The following is a 19,756-nucleotide window of genomic DNA, read 5'->3' on the forward strand; positions in this document are numbered from 1 at the left end:
GTGCCATGGAACCTTATTTTGGATTTGAGGCTGTAAGAGCAATTATTAGGAATGTTAATTACACATAGTTAGATTTTCATTCGCTAATCTTAGAAGTATGTCACACTTTTTATTGTTACAATGGCATAAATTTGCTGTGTCAGCATATTTTGTTGCGTGTCAGTGTGGACTGACTTGATGCAGCCCACCATGAAATACTTTCCTGTGCCATCCTCTTGATTTCGAAGTGGCACTTGCACTCAATAACCTAAATTATTTGTTGGATATATTCCAATCTCAGTCTTCCACTACAATATTTATGACCTACAGCTCCCTCTAGTAACAAGGAAGTTATTTCATGGTGTCTTAACTCATTTACTATCCTTGTGTCCCTTCTTCTATCACTCACATGTTTTATTGCTGTCCTTATAACCTGAACCACTACCATCACACTTGTTTCCAAAAGTTAAGTCTTTTGGCTTTTACTTCATGTGAATTGGCCACTGCAGTCTCTAAAAGTCACAAACTCCAAATTAAATATTACTTCACTAGCAACGTGGGCTCTATATAAAAAATGTACATCTAATGCCAATTACGTTGATAAACCTTTCACCGCACTGAAATTAACAGAAATTTAGTAATGATTATAAATGCCATTGTAAGAAAATGTATTAAAGAAGCTTTCAATCCCATCTGATATCAATAAATTCTGGCCCTCGAATAACAACACAAAGTATATTAATTATGTTGTAATGTAAGACACAAGTTAATGGTTTAGCCATGAAGAATAAGAGTTTATTGTTTCACATTCAAGTGCCCACAAACATACAAACTATACAGTCGGCAGTAGAACACATCTGAGGACAATCGCCTGCCGCTCTCTCCTTACATAGGGAAGTGCTCCAGTGGATGATGCAGAGGGTACTATGCCATGTGCACATATCGCGAGAGGCCGAGAGGCCTTTGGTGGCCAGCCTGGGCAGATGCCAACGGTGGACTGTTCGAATGTAATGTGTTGGCGGCCACATCTTCAGCGATTATCGAACTATGATGTACAGGGTTAACCCCCCCCCCCCCCCCCTTCCCCCAAAACCCCTCTTGGGGAAAGGACACTATTCCGTACAGGCATAAGGCAACTGTTGACACATCGATGGCATCTGCAGCAAGCACTGCAGATGATGATGGTGGTGGTGGGAGAAGATGCTGGGCAAGTAACAGAAGAGAGGCTGGACAATGAGGGCAAATGAAGCATCTATATCTGCCAGCTTGAAGTAGCGGAACTGTGCTGATGGCAAAGGTGCCAGCTGTTCCAGTGAAGGCACCAGGGACGCCGGTGCTGAAAAACCCAACGACACTGGGCCAGCCAGCGGTGGAAGTGCATATGGTGGCAGTGCCTCGTGGGAAGGGCCAGCAGCCACCGGCAGGGCACCAGACCCCAGAGGAGAGGCAAGAGGCGGTGACATCCACAAGGAGGGCAGGTCTGTTTGCACAGCAGGGATGCTCCACAAGACCTGGACAGGCGCAGGGAGGAGGCAGAGACAGCTGCAGTGGACTCGCAGCTCTCACCGTGACATAAAGATGCAGCTACCATGATGCTGTGTCACCAGCCTATCACCAGTGGCGTCATACTGAGGTGGCGGCAGTTCCAACTGTAGACCATGGCCAGAATCCATTTCGGTTGGTGGCCAAACCCCCATGTCCAGACCACAGAGTCAGGAACATACCACAACAAGAAGTGTGTCAACAGACATTGGTAGGACAGCATGAGCAGTGGAGGAGAGTGCAGGGTTGATGGCCATGAAGCATCTCAGCCGGGCTCCGATTCCCTGCCGGCGTAAACCTGTAGGAACTCAAGAAGTGTGTCAAAGCGTCCTCTGTGTAAGAGTCTGTGACATACTTGTTAATTTGTACTTTGAACATGTGGAAAAGACGTTCTGCCATGCCATTATAATGGGGTGGAAAGGAGGTGCACTCAGGTAACGAATGCTATGTCAGGTGCAGAAATCCGGAAGGAAAAAGCTGCTTGTTGTAATTCACCAACCATCGAGTAACATGAGACAATGCTGCAGATCCTAAGTCCACATAAGTTTGAGAGTTCAGCAATATTGTCACAGAAGAAGCTGAGTAGCACCGTGGTGTAGTGGTTATAATACTAAACTGTTGCGTGGAGGGTTGTGAGTGCGAAACTCACATGGACTGTACAATTTTAATTTATATACATAGTTTGAGTACATTCTAGAAGTATCCACAAATGTCAAGAATCACTGTACTGGAATGTTATGTAGTTGTATATATATTGTATGTGCTCTGGCCGGACGCAGTTCACTCCGCGCTCTTGTATGTGCAAGTGGTGAATAAACCTTCATTAAGTGAAGTTAGTGTTTGTCATTCATCTAATTACTCCTCCTTCTATGTGGCATTATTTTAGTGGAGGTGCCGGGTATTGGAACTTGTGATAGGCCACATTATCGACAACACAGTGGCTCCCATCAGGCCATGACAGAGCTGCCGTTTACGTGGCGTGAAACCCAAGTTCGAGCCATATTCAAGAGATCACAATCTATCGGAGACAGAAGAAGAAGACATTATGATGACAGCAACTGTGTGCCACCACATGAGACACCCTTCCGGGCTCTCTGGTGACGATGGCCAAGATCGAAACAAGTGGCTAAAGGTATATGAGCATATAGCCAAATTTAACAAATGGGATGACACCGTCTGTTTGGCTAACGTATTTTTCTACTTGGAGGGCACTGCCAAGCAATGGTATGAGAACAACGAGGAGAAGTTCACAAGCTGGGAAGTAATCCAGGCGGAACTGTGCAAGTATTTCGGGGACACACAACGACAGAAGTGCAAGGCTGAAGATAAACTGAAGTGCAGGGCACAGTGTCCAGGAGAAACTACAGCATCCTACATTCAAGACGTCTTGGACCTATGTAAAATAGTGGATCCTAGAATGAAGGAGGAAGATAAGGTTGCACATCTCATGAAGGGTGTTGCTGAGGACATGTATCAAGCCATGGTCCCGAAGGAGGTTTCGGCAGCAGACGACTTCATAAAATGGTGCCAGTATATCGAGACAATGCATCAAAAAAGAATTAGATGCAAGAAGTTTGAATGGCTTCCCAATGTCGTATCAATGTCTGTGATGGAGGAAGAAACTGATTTCACAAGCGTTCTTCGTCAGACAGTGAGAGAGGAAGTTCAGAAGGCACTTGGATTGCACGACGAGCAAAACACCGAGACACTTCAAGAGGTCATAAGGGAGGAAGTGGAACAGACATTGACCCCAATCTCTCGTCCTTCATTTCCCTTTAAAACAGTGAAAAAGTTGAGGCCCAGGCAGAGTTAGGTTCCTACAATGCCGCATGAGGAACCTGTTTGGGCACCAAGGAAGACTGACGTCTGGAGGACCCAGGATAACCAACCAGTATATTTCCACTGTGGATGAGCGGGACATGTGGTGCACTATTGTCGAGAAAGGCAGTGGATATTAGATGATGCCCGTACCAGAAGACAGCTGACCGATCTTAGCCGACACCAACTCCAGGATGACGAAGATGAACAAGAAGATGTGGGTGCAGGCCAACGTAAGTCACCATCGCTGCAAGCTAGCCGCTGAAGAGAACGCTCCCCAACACATCGATCAAGGTCTCCATCATTATTTAGAAGCTCCAGCTGATGATAGGAAACTATGTCGATATCCTCATGGGTGGCCGACCAGCCCAAGCTCATGTGGGCTCTGGAGCATCTTATTCAGTCATTTTGGAGAAGTACTGTCGCCAGTTGCAAAAAACTGTATTTGTTGACAACAAAACATCTCTGCTGAAGGTGGCTAATGGGAAATATGTAAAACCTACAGGAAGATGTACCATTCGTGTGGGTATAAGTGGCCATACACAGCCCTTAGAATTCATCGTCTTACACAAATGTAGTCATGAAGTCATTCTCGGATGGGACTTTTTGAAAGCTTCTCAGGCAATTAAAGACTGTGGTAGCTCAAAGATTATGCTAGACAAGATGAGATACTGTGGACAGGAAGATGCGTATCCGAGTATGTGGAGACTGCATTTGCTGGATGAAGTGATCATTCCTGAAGTCAGCGCTAGAAAGGTAACTGTCACGTGTCGTGCCATGCATCAACCCATGGGTCTTGTAGTGGAATGTAAGAGAAGCACACCACTGAAGAATAACTTGGTCATGCCAGCCTCTGTTGTCTCGTTTAAGAACAGATTCGGTGAATTGTGGATAGGTAACAGGGTGTATACGTGGCCGAGGAAAAAAAATTCCCGGATTTTTCCCGGATTTCCCGGTTAAAAATACACTTTCTCCATGTTAAGTAACAGTATACTTTTCCTCGGAACTGTAAAACTTATCAATCCTTTCAATGGTTGTGGTTTTATACACCGGCGTAGAATTTCCCGGCACTTTACAAAACGAAACTCGGGGGGGGGGGGGGGGGGGGGGGGGGACACGTTCTGGAAAGATGTCTGATGTGCAGCAATATGTACACCGCATATTTCGTATTACGAAAGTATGAATTCGAATTCCACCAAACACAACATGTTACTTTCCGAAGGATTCAGATCGAGATTGAGATGCGCTTTTGTAAGCCACTCGTAGCTCATGTCAAGTGATTCCGCCAGTCGATGACAGCGGACATTCAGAGCATAGGACACGTGATGTAGTCAGCCAATAGCAACATCACTGTCAAGTAGCGCGACCACACAAATAGGGAAAGGTAATGGTTTAAATTAATATACATAGTGTTGCTAAAAGAAAAGGAAAGCTTTCACGTAGCCTATAATATTGGCCTCTAAGATCAATAAGCTGCAACAGAAGCTAAGCTTTCGCACCTAATGTTGATCTTTTTTGTGCGTGTTACACTTTAAGATACATCACACAATTTTGCCAGTAAAATTTTTAACAACGACATAAATATACTTGGAAGGAGAAACAGCATTGGTCGTATTTTTTTGTTTTATTATTCGCAAAATCGATTTTGCGGATAATAAAACAAAAAAATATGACCAATACTGTTTCTCCTTCCAAGTATATCCATTATCTGGTTGTGGTGCACAGAACACTCCATGGAGTCGCCAATCAATGACATAAATGTCTGATCTTCTGGGCTCGAAAATATTCTAAATGGTTGCTCTCAAAGATCTGAATTTTGAATGAGAGTCAAACGCTCAGTGATTTAAGAAATTTATCGGACATTGGCGGACAGAGTTCATATTGTGTAAAAGGAAATTTACTTTACTTGAAAGTAACACTTTTCAAACAACCATTCGGAATATTTTCCCGCGATCTGTTAGAAAGAGATTTGTTTCAGCAGTTGTGCCAGATAACAGGCGTCGCCGCGCTTGCGCAGCTACAATGACGCAGGACGTATGTTCGTACGTGTAAAACATTAATAGATCTTACATTGCGTCACAAAAGAAACAAGACGTTAGAGGGTACTCCAAGAGCATGGGAATGTTTTTTTTTTAAAAACAAAGATGATGTGACTTACCATACGAAAGCGCTGGCAGGTCGATACACACACAAACAAACACAATCATACACACAAAATTCTAGCTTTCGCAACCAACGGTTGCTTCATCAGGAAAGAGGGAAGGAGAGGGAGAGATGAAAGGATGTGGGTTTTAAGGGAGAGGGTAAGGAGTCATTCCAATCCCGGGAGCGGAAAGACTTACCTTAGGGGGAAAAAAGGACAGGTATACACTCGCACACACACCCATATCCAACCACACATCCTCCTACAGGCCAACCGCAATGATCGTGTACACCTTCCGGTTTCCTTCATGAAATCCTCCCCACTCCACCAAGAGTGTCTTTCCGCCATCCACCTAACCTTCGTAACCTGTTAGTTCATCCCTATGAAATCCCCAAACCACCTTCCCTACCCTCTGGCTCCTACCCTTGTAACCGCCCCCGGTGTAAAACCTGTCCCATGCACCCTCCCACCACCACCTACTCCAGTCCTGTAACCCGCAAGGTGTACACGATCAAAGGCAGAGCCACGTGTGAAAGCACCGACGTGATTTACCAACTGACCTGCCTACACTGTGATGCATTCTATGTGGGAATGACCAGCAACAAACTGTCCATTCGCATGAATGGACACAGGCAGACAGTGTTTGTTGGTAATGAGGATCACCCTGTGGCTAAACATGCCTTGGTGCACGGCCAGCACATCTTGGCACAGTGTTACACCATCCGGGTTATCTGGATACTTCCCACTAACACCAACCTATCCGAACTCCGGAGATGGGAACTTGCTCTTCAATATATCCTCTCTTCCCGTTACCCACCAGGCCTCAATCTCCGCTGATTTCAAGTTGCCGCCACTCATACCTCACCTGTCATTCAACAACATCTTTGCCTCTGCACTTCCGCCTCGACTGACATCTCTGCCCAAACTCTTTGTCTTTGAATATGTCTGCTTGTGTCTGTATATGTGTGGATGGATATGTGCGTGTGTGCGAGTGTATACCCGTCCTTTTTGCCCCCTAAGGTAAGTCTTTCCGCTCCCGAGATTGGAATGACTCCTTACCCTCTCCCTTAAAACCCACATCCTTTTGTCTTTCCCTCTCCTTCCCTCTTTCCTGCCGAAGCAACCGTTGGTTGCGAAAGCTAGAATTTTGTGTGTATGTTTGTGTTTGTTTGTGTGTGTATCGACCTGCCAGCACTTTCGTTTGGTAAGTCACATCATCTTTGTTTTATGTATAAACTTCCCGGTAATCAGTTGCAACAATTATGCATATAATAAGTTGTTGAAAGTCGTTTGTCGTGGAAAAACTGGCGACTTCGAACCTCATTATGTTTTCCGCAAACAAAGTTGTATTTCACAAATGTTATTAATTGTCTTCATAATGTTAACCACGTATAGTTAATGGAAGATGTAGAAACGATATTCCGAAATGAATACGTATAGCGTGAGCCTCATAGAAACCTCCCATGCCGAGTCTGTGGGCGAAATTAGCGCTACCACTACGAGACACAAGATCTTCTAGCTTGACTATCACCAGATATCACTAAGGAACAACAGAAGAAGCTAATTGTCATTCTTCAAGAGTTCTCTGAATGCTTCAATCCAAGGTGAAGTGCTAATCAGACAAATTGACGGTGAAGCACCGGAAAAGCACTGGAGGCCATCAACCAATAAGCCAGACACTGTGTGTCAGTAACGGAGCGTTGAATAATTCGCAATGAGGTAGAGAAAATGATGAAGAATGACATCATTCAGCCATTACAGAGCCCATGGTCGTCACCAGTGGTCCTCGTCAGGAAGAAGGATGTCAGTTGGTGCTTTTGTGTTGATTACAGGAAGCTTAATAAGATAACTCATTTACCCTCTTCCACAAATTGATGATACACTAGATTGTCTTAAGGGGGCTAAGTTTTTCTCAACCATGGACATGTACTCGGGATACTGGCAAATCGAAGTAGATGAGGCTGATCGTGAGAAAACTGCATTCATCACCCCTGTGGGTCTGTATGAGTTTAAGTTAATGCCATTTGGTTTGAGTAATGCATCAGCAACTTTTGAACGGATGATAGATAATCTTCTACGTCACCTGAAGTGGACGATGTGTCTTTGTTATTTTATGACATTATAGTGTTCTCCAAGACATTTGATGAACTTATAAAAAGACTGAGGGCTGTTCTTAAGTGCCTCCAACAAGGCGGACAGAAACTTAATCCAAGAAAGTGTCTCTTTGTAGCAAAAGAAATCAGAATACTTGGACACCTTGTGTCAAATGAAGGTGTGCGGTCAGACCCAGAAAAGGTGAGATCTATAACGGAATTTCCTATTCCTAAAAGTATTAGAGACATGAAAAGCTTCCTCGGATTATGTTCTTATTACTGTCGTTTTATCAAAGACTTTTGTATAAAAGCCAGGCCACTCCAAGAGTTGTTAAAAGCTGATGCTAAATTTATCTGGGGTGGTACTCAACAAGATACTTTCAATGTGCTGTGAAAAGCTCTGATGATTGACCCTGGGATTGACCCTGTACTGTATGATGAGAGAGCACCTACTGAACTACACACTGATGCCAGTGGGTATGGGATCGGTGCTGTTCTGGTGCGAATTTCGGATGGAAAAGAGAAGGTTATAGCCTATGCCTCTAGGACACTTACAAAAGCCGAGAGAAACTACTCAACTACAGAAAGAGAATGTCTTGCTGTGATCTGGGCCACGTGCAAATTTCGACAATACCTCTATGGAAGGCCATTCATAGTTGTTACAGACCATCATTCACTTTGTTGGCTGACAGGTCTTAAGGATCCAACAGGATGACTCACTGGGTGGGCACTACGTCTTCAAGAGTATGACATTATCATAGTGTACAAAACTGGAAGAAAACACCAAGATGCTGACTGTCTCTCAAGAAACCCTGTGCAAGACCATCAAGACATTGATGATAGTGACTGTCTCGCTGCTCTCCAGGATCTCTCTGCTGAGCAGAAGAAGGACACCATAATTTCTCAAATTATGCTTGCCTTAAATTGGTCAGAGGATGTGAAAGGATAATTTAAGGTAGTTAATGGATTACTTTGCAAGAAAAACTTTGATCCGTTTGGAAAGAGTTGGCTACCAGTGATTCCTAAACATATGCGCTTAGATGTTCTACAGAAATTCCACAACACACCTGAGGTCGGACATTTAGGATTTATTAAGACATATGACAGAACCTGCAAGAGATTTTTCTGGCCAAGTTTATTTAGGAGTGTCCGTCACTATGTGTCGCACTGTTGAGTGTGCCAGAGGAGAAAGGCAGTCCCTCAGAAACCACCTCGCCGACTCATACCAATTCCACCAGCTGAAACGCCTTTCCAGCGTGTTGGGATTGACCTACTTGGACAATATCCAAAGTCTACTAGTGTCAATAGATGGATTATCGTTTGCACTGATTATCTGACACGCTATGCCATTACAAAAGCTGTGAAAACAGCCGAAGCACTCGAGGTAGCCAAATTCATCGTGGAAGACATTAGATTAAAACACGGTGCCCCAAGGTTGTTAATTACGGATTGAGGGAAAGTTTTTCAATCTAATCTTGTGACAGAGATAAACCATCGGTGCAACATTACTCATCACATGATGACTGCCTAATATCCGCAAACTAATGGGCTTACTGAAGGCCTTAATAAGACCTTGGCCAACATGCTATCAATGTTCGTCAATGTTCAGCAGAGCAACTGGGATGAGGTGCTACATTTCGTGAAGTTTGCCTACAACACTGCCAAACAAGACACCATGGGATTTACGCCCTTTTTCCTGGTGCACGGGCATGAGGCGACTATGACGTTGGGCACTGTGTTTCTGTTACATTCTGATGACACGGATGATGACTACATCGACCAGGTGTTAACCAGAGCTGAGGAAACTCGGCAGTTAGCTCAACTCTGCACACTGCAGGCTCAAGAAAACAATCACCGAAGGTATGAAGCGAGCCACCGTCCTGTTGTTTACCAGCCTGGTGACCTCGTCTGGATCTTCACTCCTGTTCAGAAGATCGGTCTCTCTAGAAGCTCCTGAGGTGCTACTTTGGACCTTATAAGATTTTAAGATAATTGTCTGATGTTACTTATGAAGTTGAAGATTTCGACACCGACAAAAGACGACGAAAGATCAGAGACACGGTCCACGTCCTTAGAATGAAGCCCTACAAGGATCCTGCAATGCAGGGTAAATACGAAGCTCCAGTGACAGGCAACAAGCAGAAAGGTGACGAAGAGTGTAGAGGCAAAAGAAGTTCTAAGAAGATCACCACCAGGGTGAGCGCCAGTCGTCGGAAGTTGGAGTACCCAGGACTGATGACTCGTTCCTGGACTAGGAGGATGTAACACTGAGATGCTGTTCTCTTAAGGAGGGAGCAATGTCTCACGGAAGAAGCTGAGTAGCACTGTGGTGTAGTGGTTATGACACTAAACTGTTGCATGGAGGGTCGTGAGTTCAAAACTCACATGGACTGTACAGTTTTAATTTACATATTTGGTTCGAGTACATTCTAGAAGTATTCACAAATGTCAAGAATCAATGTACTGGAATGTTCTGTAGCTGTATATATACTGTATATGTTCTGGCTGGAGGCAGTGCGCTCCGCACTCTTGTATGTGCAAGTGCTGAATACACCTTTGTTAAGTGAAGTTAGTGTTCGTCATTCATCTAATTACACCTTCTTCTATGTGATAATATCAAACAGCTGTACCCATGTCCAATTAGAGCTGACAATATCATACAGCTGTACCCATGTCCAATTAGAGCCAGAGTACTTTTTGTCTATCACTCACCCTTCAATAAACAGATTATCAGTATGTGTAAGCATTGAAGACACACAATTAACGTCTATGTACATATTTGCAGGAAAGGCTTGGCAACGACACAGTGATTCACACCAAGCCTAAATATGGTCACTAGCAGCACAAGACCCCTTGAAAGATTGAGCAATATTTAACACTTCATCCAAAAGATGGATTTTCACACTGTAGTGCAGGTTGATACACCTCCTTGTCGGGAGCCAACCAAATGACGGCGCCATGGGGTAGCATAAGAACTGTGACAGGCATCAGTAACAAACTGACATTTGCGACTGAGACTGTGGAATTCGGCCACCAAAGTCAGGTAGGCCTGAAGGGGCTGTTTATGATGATTGGTGGAGCTGTTTATAACAACAATAGAACTCGACATGTGCCACAATGACATGCAGGTGTTTACGGTGATAATCAGACAACAATTCACTCATTTCATTGAACGAAAGTGATTCTGGATCCTGGAGCAGGTCTAATTGACACAGCAACTAGTAAATCCAAGGGGAAATCCAAGACAGAAGCATAGCCGTTTTGTTAGCATCAGAGACACCACAGGCAAAGAAGTTTTGCCAGAGCCACTTCTCATAAGCTTCCCAGTCTTCAGCCACATCAGCGTACGGGGTGAATGGCGAGGGTATGCCGACAGCATAGAAAATGTGACCGACATATCAGTAATAGTGACCATAAGAGTCTGTTGCTGCTTGACAAGGGACTCGAATACTGGCTCCATAGAAAAAAATAAAAATAAAAAATAAAAAAAATGAACTGAGCTCACAGATGCGAACACCACACTTGTTGTCATTTTGTATCGTAATGTAAGACACAAGTAATAGTGTGGCCACAAAGAACAAGAGTTTATTAATGCACATTCAAGTACACACAAGTATACAAATAGTCCAGTCAGCAGTAGAACATGTCTGAGGATGAGTGCCTGCCTGCTGTAATGTAGGGAAGAGATCCAGTACATGCTGTGGAAGATGCCGTGTCGTGTGCACAAGTCGCAGGTGGCCTTCTGATGGCTGGCCAGTGCAGAGGCTGCTGGTGAAGTGTTTGTATGTAGTGCTCCCGAGGCCACACCCATGGCACATATCCAAGTGTGATGTAAAGGGTTATAGCAAATTACAATTTGCCAAATGATCAAGATATTAAGAACATATTTGGAATGCAAAACTTTGAGACTAACATTAAACCATGTAAATTATATGAAAATCTATACAGTATTTGCATACCTGTACAAAACCCGCTGCAGCCCTGACATGTCACATTTTATTATGTATTCCACCTTATCAGGTAACTGCGCTTCAACTTCTTTCTTCAATCGTCTCAATAAGAATGGCCTCAGGACCTTGTGAAGCCGCCGAATGATTAAAATGGTTTCTTCTTCATTCAACTCCACCTAGACAGTTTTCAAATATTTAGATACTACTGTTAAATTCTGACTTCTCTTCATGTCTCCTTGTCTTTCTTTCTCATAAACACACACGACTTACGGCTGCAATATCATATAGTGCAATATTGTCAATGAGTACTCTTTTCTCTGTATTGTTTCAAAACATCAAAGTTTCTGAGATTCTCTTATAAACTGTTACATGAAATAATTATTACTCAAACACATTTGTCTCGCCACATGTTTCTGAAGTTCACATAAAACTGTTGATATATTGTCAAGTGGAAACATACAACCCCACAAATCTTTATATAATAATTTGTCGAACAAAAAAAAATCGAGATGGGTTGTAACAATATTATGAAAAAGATAGTTGCTACTCACCATATAGCAGAGATGCTGAGTCACAGATAGGCACAACAAAAAAGACTGTGAAAAAATGAGCTATAGCCAACAAGGCCTTCATCAGAGAGAGAACACACACACACACACACACACACACACACACACACACACAAATTCAACTCACACAGACATGACAGTAGTCTCTGGCTGCTGAGACCTCAGCAGCCAGAGACTCAGTGCTCCCAATCTCTCTGTATATAGAGGAAATTCTGTGTGCAAGTGTGAGAAAGTGTACTAAATGTTTGCACAGCATGTGTCCCAGGCAGAATGTGGGACCAGTCTGGTGTTCACCTAGTTAGAGGAGGAGGAGGAGATTAGTGTTAAATGTCCCATTGACAACGAGGTCATTAGAGATGGAGCACAAACTTGGATTAGGGAAGGATGAGGAAGGAAATCGGCCAGGCCCTTTCAAAGGAACCATCCCGGCATTTGCCTGAAGTGATGATGGGAAATCATGGAAAACTTAAATTAGGATGGGCGGAGACGGGTCTGAACCGTCGTCCTCCCGAATGCGAGCCCAGTGTGCTAGCCACTTCGTTCGGTCACCTACTTAGATGTGGTAAACTGCCAAAAATGACAACCAAGCTGGCCCTCGCACAGACCCCTCATAGTTAATCTGTACTCAAGAGCACCGAACGGTCTAGTACCCAAATTAGAGTCCCTGCATTATTCAGTATGCATTTCGGCAGTGATACCGTTTGGGTCTACAGAACCGAAGCGCTGTTGTCGGTTCGTGTCGCGGAAGCCAATCAAAAGCAAGTGGCCGCAGATCCGCGCATGCGCACTGCAGCGTGCACAGCGCCATGAACAGAAAGCGGCTAGCAGACGACACAGGCGCGCTATTCTCCCAAGTACCGAAAATTGCGTTTACGTTGCCATAAAGCATGACGCCGCATTCCATCGAGCTGACGTGCCCACTTTCATCGCCCTTGCCTCCTCCTTAACAGTATCAGGCGCAGTATATCCATTTCCATGATTCTCAGCTGAAATGGATAAAATGTTTTACAGTTTCTCTGACCGCATGTTTCCATGCATGCGTAATAAAAATAGCGTATTTGAATGTATTCTGCAGATTGCTGTAAATGCCGCATTATGTCATCTTATTCTCATTCACACTGACATCATGTTTTGGATTTTACGTTTCGGAAAATGAGTTAAGAATAATGTGTAGTACTACATTGTACTAATACATATATAAAAACACCCAAAAAATTGATTCTGAGAGTGTCAAAGAATAAGAAGATAAACAGAATGTGGTTATAACTCGCTCCTAGAGATCCAAATGATTAAGTAGCCCACTTCCCTATATGGTACGTCAACGATTTCGGTCTTAAAACAAAATTGAAGAAACACATTTTCGAGAGCTCCTGCAGTTTGTCGAAGTTTATAACATGCATCTCATGAATGAAAATGTTTCGTATATGGTGCTACAGTCTAAAAATATTACGGCAGAGATCTCTCATCTCTGTCTACTGTGGGTGAGGATTCGATCGCAGATAAATACTTGTGACAAGCAAGATTATGAAGATGACTGCTGCTAGTTACATTCCCAGTAATTTAAGCTGTGCTCTTAGATTCCTGTCTAACTGCATACTCGGAAACCGCTACATATTCGGAAAAAATGCTGAATTATTTCTGACAAGAAAAAATGTAAAGGTCACTGTCGGTTGTTTCACTCACAGCAATTTCATCTCCAACAATTTCATATTTCGTATTTTAAACACACAGAAATCACGAAATCATTACTGAGGAAGTGTGCTCTTACATGTAAGTAATAACGAATATTGCAGAAAAATCTTAACTTACACGAATAACAATGTCTCAGAACGTGTTGCATATATGAAGAGGAAAAAAACAAATTTTTCATTCATCCATGTGCGAACCCGTGTCCTTTTGTACGCATTCCGGTGTGCTAACCACTTGGCCACACCAAACAACAGATCGACACTGCTCAGTTCTCGTAGTATTGAGGTAGAGGAATGTAGGATGACTTCATTGCAAAACGGTGCTGTGCAAGTCATAAATGCGTGATAGTTTGGAAGGTTTCCAATATCAGGCTTCACATAATTGCTTTCCATTGTTACTTGAAAGTTGTAAACACATTTCAATAATTACTAACTGAACCATTTGTGGGAAAAAATACACAAAGGCACTAGTAACGTCAGTTCGCACTCATGTAATATATGTAAGCAGAGCCGATGTCTTGATATTTAATGATGTTTAAACTCTTATTTGCATAAAAATAACATGTATTTTGAGCGACTATTGACCAAAAACTTTTTTTTTTATGTAATCATTCACAGTAACAACCTAACTGAACCATATTTCTAACAACGGAAAATAGTCGATTATGAACTCACTTTCCAACCGGATACATGCTCTGGTGATTTTTTAGTAACACAATCACTAAATCCAAAGCTAAAACTGCGAAATATGTTTAAAATAACAAATTATAGGTGTACATAAACCACAGCTCACCGATCGACAGGGCCAGACCGAACCAAAACCTCTCGGAACAATTGTTGTAAAATCGGTGGGAGGACCGTTAGGTAACGAGTCTCAGAAGCTTATTGAATAGGATATTTCGATAAAGAACCGAAAATGATGTCACTACCGAGACTAAACTACTACACCGATCGGTATGAACAATACAGAATAGCGCCCCTGGCATGTGTCCCCATCCTGGAAGCAGTCAATGGTTACTGGGATGGACGCAAGAAGAAAAAGTGCTGTTTCACATACTTTTATGTAATGTTCAGATTACCCTGTACTCCACACATAGAGCATAGCCTTTAGATTAACTGGCAAAAAGATTACAAGATATGTATATCTCCTAACAGTTAATTAACAGCCTGTCTGTACCTGCAATCACACAAACACAATGTCTGTTAATTAAATGATTACTTTCAACACAAAATATGACATGAGTCTCATATGCAGCACTTTTGAGATACTATTTGTTACAACAGCAACTTTTATTCTTTCATCATACATCAATTTCTCCACAGGTTATAGTGCAAAATTAAAGTTAGAAAACATTATGTTTACAAGAAAATTCATGCCACTGCCACCAGCACTTGTATCATTGCTTATCACCATAAATAAGCAAACCCCTCATCACTGAGATCTACTGTGTATGTGGGCTGCCCATCCTCATTCTCTGTCAGGACTTTCACTGCCTTTCATTGTACTATGAAATGAGGAGTGTTTCACCCAACATATTTCTCACTTCCTTGCCATTAAAGTGATGTAATATACTGGTCTAGCATTAGAAACCTCTTGCTCACTGTCTCAAGATGCATTATGTGTATCCCTGAGAACAATACAGGTGTAAGACCTACGTCCTGCATCCACCCACTATTTCTCATGCGGATACAGTAATGGCCACCTCTCACCCCACAATGCGTAGAACAACTTGTGAGAGCAGATGCACCACATTTGGTGTCCTGGTTAGGAACTGAGACAAGAATTTGGGAACTGAGATGAGAATCTGGCTGCCTGTCAGAAGAAGATAGTACCTGCAGTTAGTACCTGCAGTCTCCAGAAGGCAAGTCTGCCACAAGCACAGCACACACTATGTGAATGCTACCCCAAGGAAATTATATGGGCTAGACTCACTGCTCATTTCCTAACACAAAACAGCCACCAATGCCCTACTTCAACATTTAACTTGGGCCAATGATGAACAGTCAAGTACTTCACTATTGGAATTTCACCATATTACAGACACCATGTAAGTTTTGGATGAATGCTAGATTTTCGCTTCCTCCATTAAAAACACAATTCTGTGATATGGAACCCACACTCTACCTGAAAGTGACAATGAACCAGCTATTCACTAAGATGAATCGGTGCTGCCCACGGTTCACAGAGGATGGCTTTAGAAACTGTGCTTTTCTAACTGTGCAAGACATGGCTTTTACAGCTGTGCATTCTGAATGATTTTGTTCACCTTACATGCATTCTGAACATTTCCTTTAACTTCCACGTACCCGATTTTCATAGCCTGCTCTTTAAATGTCCTTTAATCTCAGATTTTAACTTGATATCGGGTGCTTATAGTTAAACTGACAGTATTCCAAGAGCTGCAGTCCATACTGTATACATCACAGGACATTGGAATATTGTATTTATGTTCATTAATTAGTGTGATTGTGGAGTATGCCAAAACAAATAATAGTTCTACTCCCTACCACCAGGTGAAAATATGGTGTTATAAACTCTTTGTCACTTAGCAATGCATGTTGATTTCTTTTATGAAGTGACTGTTGATGTAAAGGGTTAAGAAAGTTGAAGTTTTCCATACAAAACATGATGGCTATTGAGAAGAAAGACCGTGCACTGCTGGTAAAGCTGTTTTATCAGAATATCAGCAACAGCAGCTCCGCATTGCAAGAATACTGCAAACATAAACAGGTGTGAATAGGCCCCATGTCAATAAATAGGCTAAAGAATGTGATCAAGAAATTTAAAGAAACGTGAATTAGCTGGTGCAGCAGTGAGAGGGTGGTGGCCGATTCTCATGGCAGTTGTTGAGAATGTTGCTGTAGCTACAGCCAACGGTGCAGCACATGCTCTGCAGCCAATGCTTGAACAATGTCACTAGAATTGTCACTAGCCTGGTCAACAGTTCAAAAGATTTTGTGACACATTTTAAACGGGTATCCCTACTAGATTCAGAATGTGTACCAAATGAAGCCCCAAGATAGACTACAATGCCAAGGCTTTGCTGTTTGTTTTTTAGGATGCATGGAAATGGATGGCACGTGGCCAGGAAATATTCTTTGGATGGGCAAGGCATATTTTACTCTGCACAGAGCCATGAATGTACAGAAGTGTCACATATGGGGTTCTACTCTGCCATATGTTGTGCTTAAGTGACTGTGTGCCATGGTTTCACAAGCTCCTTCATTCTCGATCCTGTTTTCTTTGAGGAGATGACACGTCACAGGCCTGTTGGGCGTACAGTGTCATCTGCATGTTATAAAGACCTCCTTGTGCAACACGATTCCAGATTTGCAAGAAGACATAGTGCCTACATCACTATTTTCAGGAAAGATGGGATCACATCACATGCCACTTTCCAAGTGAAAGATCTCCTTCGAGACACCTTCGGTAACAATATCATCGTCTCTAGGCAATTTCAAAATGTGTGGCACTGTAGATCTCTCAGCCTAAATCCATGTGACTTCTGGTTGTGGGAATAGTTGAAAGATCAGGTCTACCATGGATGCATTCAGAATCGTCCAAATCTCAAGGGTAGCATACAAAGACATATTGGTCTCATTACACTCAATAACTGTCAACCACGTGTTACGGAAGCAGCATTTTGTTGAGTCGGGAGACCACACCGAACACATATTACTACTTGTGACCGTATCCTAATAAATACGCAAGAACAACCATTCTCAAGTGTTTGATCATACCTCCCCTTTCCCTGAGCCGCACCACATTCTGACTGTTACAGCGTTGTAATTTCACCTGGTGGCAGAAACTGGAACTATTATTTTTTCAGCACACTCTGCGAGCGCACCAACCGATGAACATACATACCATGTTTCAGCATCCTGCAATGTATACACCCCATTCTGCAGCACTATGAACAGCGCTAGTTTAATTATAACCACCCATTACTTCATCAACCTATGTACCCAGTGTCTAAGAATGTGTATTTTTCATATTTTAAGTTGGGCACCATCATCCTTTCTTTCTTATGTACATATATAATTAAGACTGACATCAAGCACAGTTTCTGAAATTTCGAAACAAACATAAGATAGAAACTTAGGAAAGACAAATAAAGTAATTCTACAGAATTTTCATAATTTTATGTTCCCATCTCACCCATTTCCTTTTGAAAACTGAAACATTAAGCATTTTTTATGATCAAGTGAAAATCTCACTACTTCTATTTTCTAAATTATCCCTGGCAAAAAAGATTCTTCAGTACAAAAACAGAAGATTTACAACATTTACACAGTTATATGCACTACTGTCATTTGCTTCTTAATGAATAGAGCTTTGTTTACAGACATTACATCACATGCACTCAATGTTTCAGTAGGCTACCAGTCCAATATTACCTTTTCACCTGTAGTTGCAAAGGGTGCATTAAACCACTGCTCAAATGTGCTGACACATTTGAAAATAGAGGGCAAAAGAAAGTTTAACAAAGCCCAGAGTTCTGGAAGTTTGTTTTGCAGTGGTGTTCCTGTAAGGAGCAATCGATGTGGAGCAATATAGAATGTATTCAGAACCTGGGTCAATTTGCAGTGGTGATTTTTCATTCGGTGCCCTTCATCAATGATCATGAATTTCCATCGCAGCTGAAAGTTAGAAAAATAAATGACATACAGTTACTGTCAGTGACAAGTGTACAGGCAGCACATTGAATATACAATTTTTTTCTCATTTGTAAGTTTCCTCCCTCTACTCCAACCAATATTCAGTCGACATTGTAAGTCATAAATCCAATTAAGGCAATCAAAATTAACTCACTTGGAGGGTAGAGCTCACTAACAGGAAAGGGAAGGTTTAAGAGTTGTGACTGTGTAATACCCATTCCGTGCCCACGTTTTGATTTAAACACAGTTTGATTACTGGTCATTTCAATTAAAATAGTCAATATTATGGGAATATTCAATAATTTAGAATGGGCAACACATGCAAACATAGTCATTGTTTATATTTGACAAACAGCTCAACCCCAACAATTTTATTTTGCTCGTCGCTATTGTTACAATACCATCTTCATTATGCTTAGCATAATTCTGGTTTGCACTCCATGAAAACTGTGAAACTTTCCTTGACATACTGTATTTGACTATACTGATCCTCATTATTCACATACAATTGTTAACTTTAAACATTTGAAGCACTTTTAATTTAATAAAATTACTTCTTTAACAACTCACCGTTCAGAACCTCTTACTCATTCTACTAATCAATATCCTTGCTTTCATTAAGTTTCCCCTATTTTACACAGCAGAAAACATGTACAGAGGTTAAAGAAATGTGCAACCTTTCAGAGCCAGTGGCTCCTTCTGGCAGAAAGGTTGAAGGGAGAACAAAGAGGGATGAAGGAAAAAGACTAGCAAGGTTTAGGAAGTGAGGAGAGTTCACAGGAAGACTGTCCTCCTCATCCCATCTCTTAAGTCTTCCCTAACCTGGGGCTCTGGGCAACTTTCCCCATTTCCCAAACCCTGACAGTCCTTTTCCTTCATCCCTCTTCCTTCCTTTTCAACTCTTCTGCCAAAAGGTGTCACTGGCCCCAAAAGTTTGCGTATTTCTTTAACCTTTGTGTATGTTTTCTCCCTCTGTTGCTTGGTGAGTAGATTCTTTATCTATCCAATTACATTATGTTTTTAAAATCTGATTATTTTCATTGATATAAATTAATTTTGGTCATACACTGCCAACTACAATGGTGTCCAAAATCGAAGTAACAAACTTCTCTTTCCATATCCTGTGTCTAATTCATGATATAATCATACAAACCATCAACCAGATGTCCGTACGACCATGTTCTGCATGGAAGATGGCATTCCGGTCAACAGACAACCATGGCAACTATGACATCAGGGCTCCTATAAAACGACATAATGTTTGCCGGACAGCCCCACATCCACAATTACTGTATACACACTCACAGATGGTGCA

General features: G+C 42.2%; 1 protein-coding gene across 3 annotated transcripts in view; it reads right to left on the reverse strand.

The window, feature by feature from the left end:
* LOC126262281 (ATP-dependent helicase brm-like) overlaps positions 1–19,756 on the reverse strand; it is a 230,190-nt gene that overhangs the window by 42,092 nt on the left and 168,342 nt on the right. For all 3 annotated transcript variants that reach the window (XM_049958810.1, XM_049958801.1, XM_049958819.1), the window contains exons 16-17: positions 18,181–18,423; positions 11,535–11,701 (exon numbers count right to left, since the gene is read on the reverse strand). In XM_049958810.1, the coding sequence (XP_049814767.1) occupies positions 11,535–11,701; positions 18,181–18,423 (410 nt within the window). The remainder of the gene's footprint in view (positions 1–11,534; positions 11,702–18,180; positions 18,424–19,756) is intronic.

Source organism: Schistocerca nitens, chromosome 1 (assembly GCF_023898315.1).
Source record: "Schistocerca nitens isolate TAMUIC-IGC-003100 chromosome 1, iqSchNite1.1, whole genome shotgun sequence".
NCBI lineage: Eukaryota > Metazoa > Arthropoda > Insecta > Orthoptera > Acrididae > Schistocerca > Schistocerca nitens.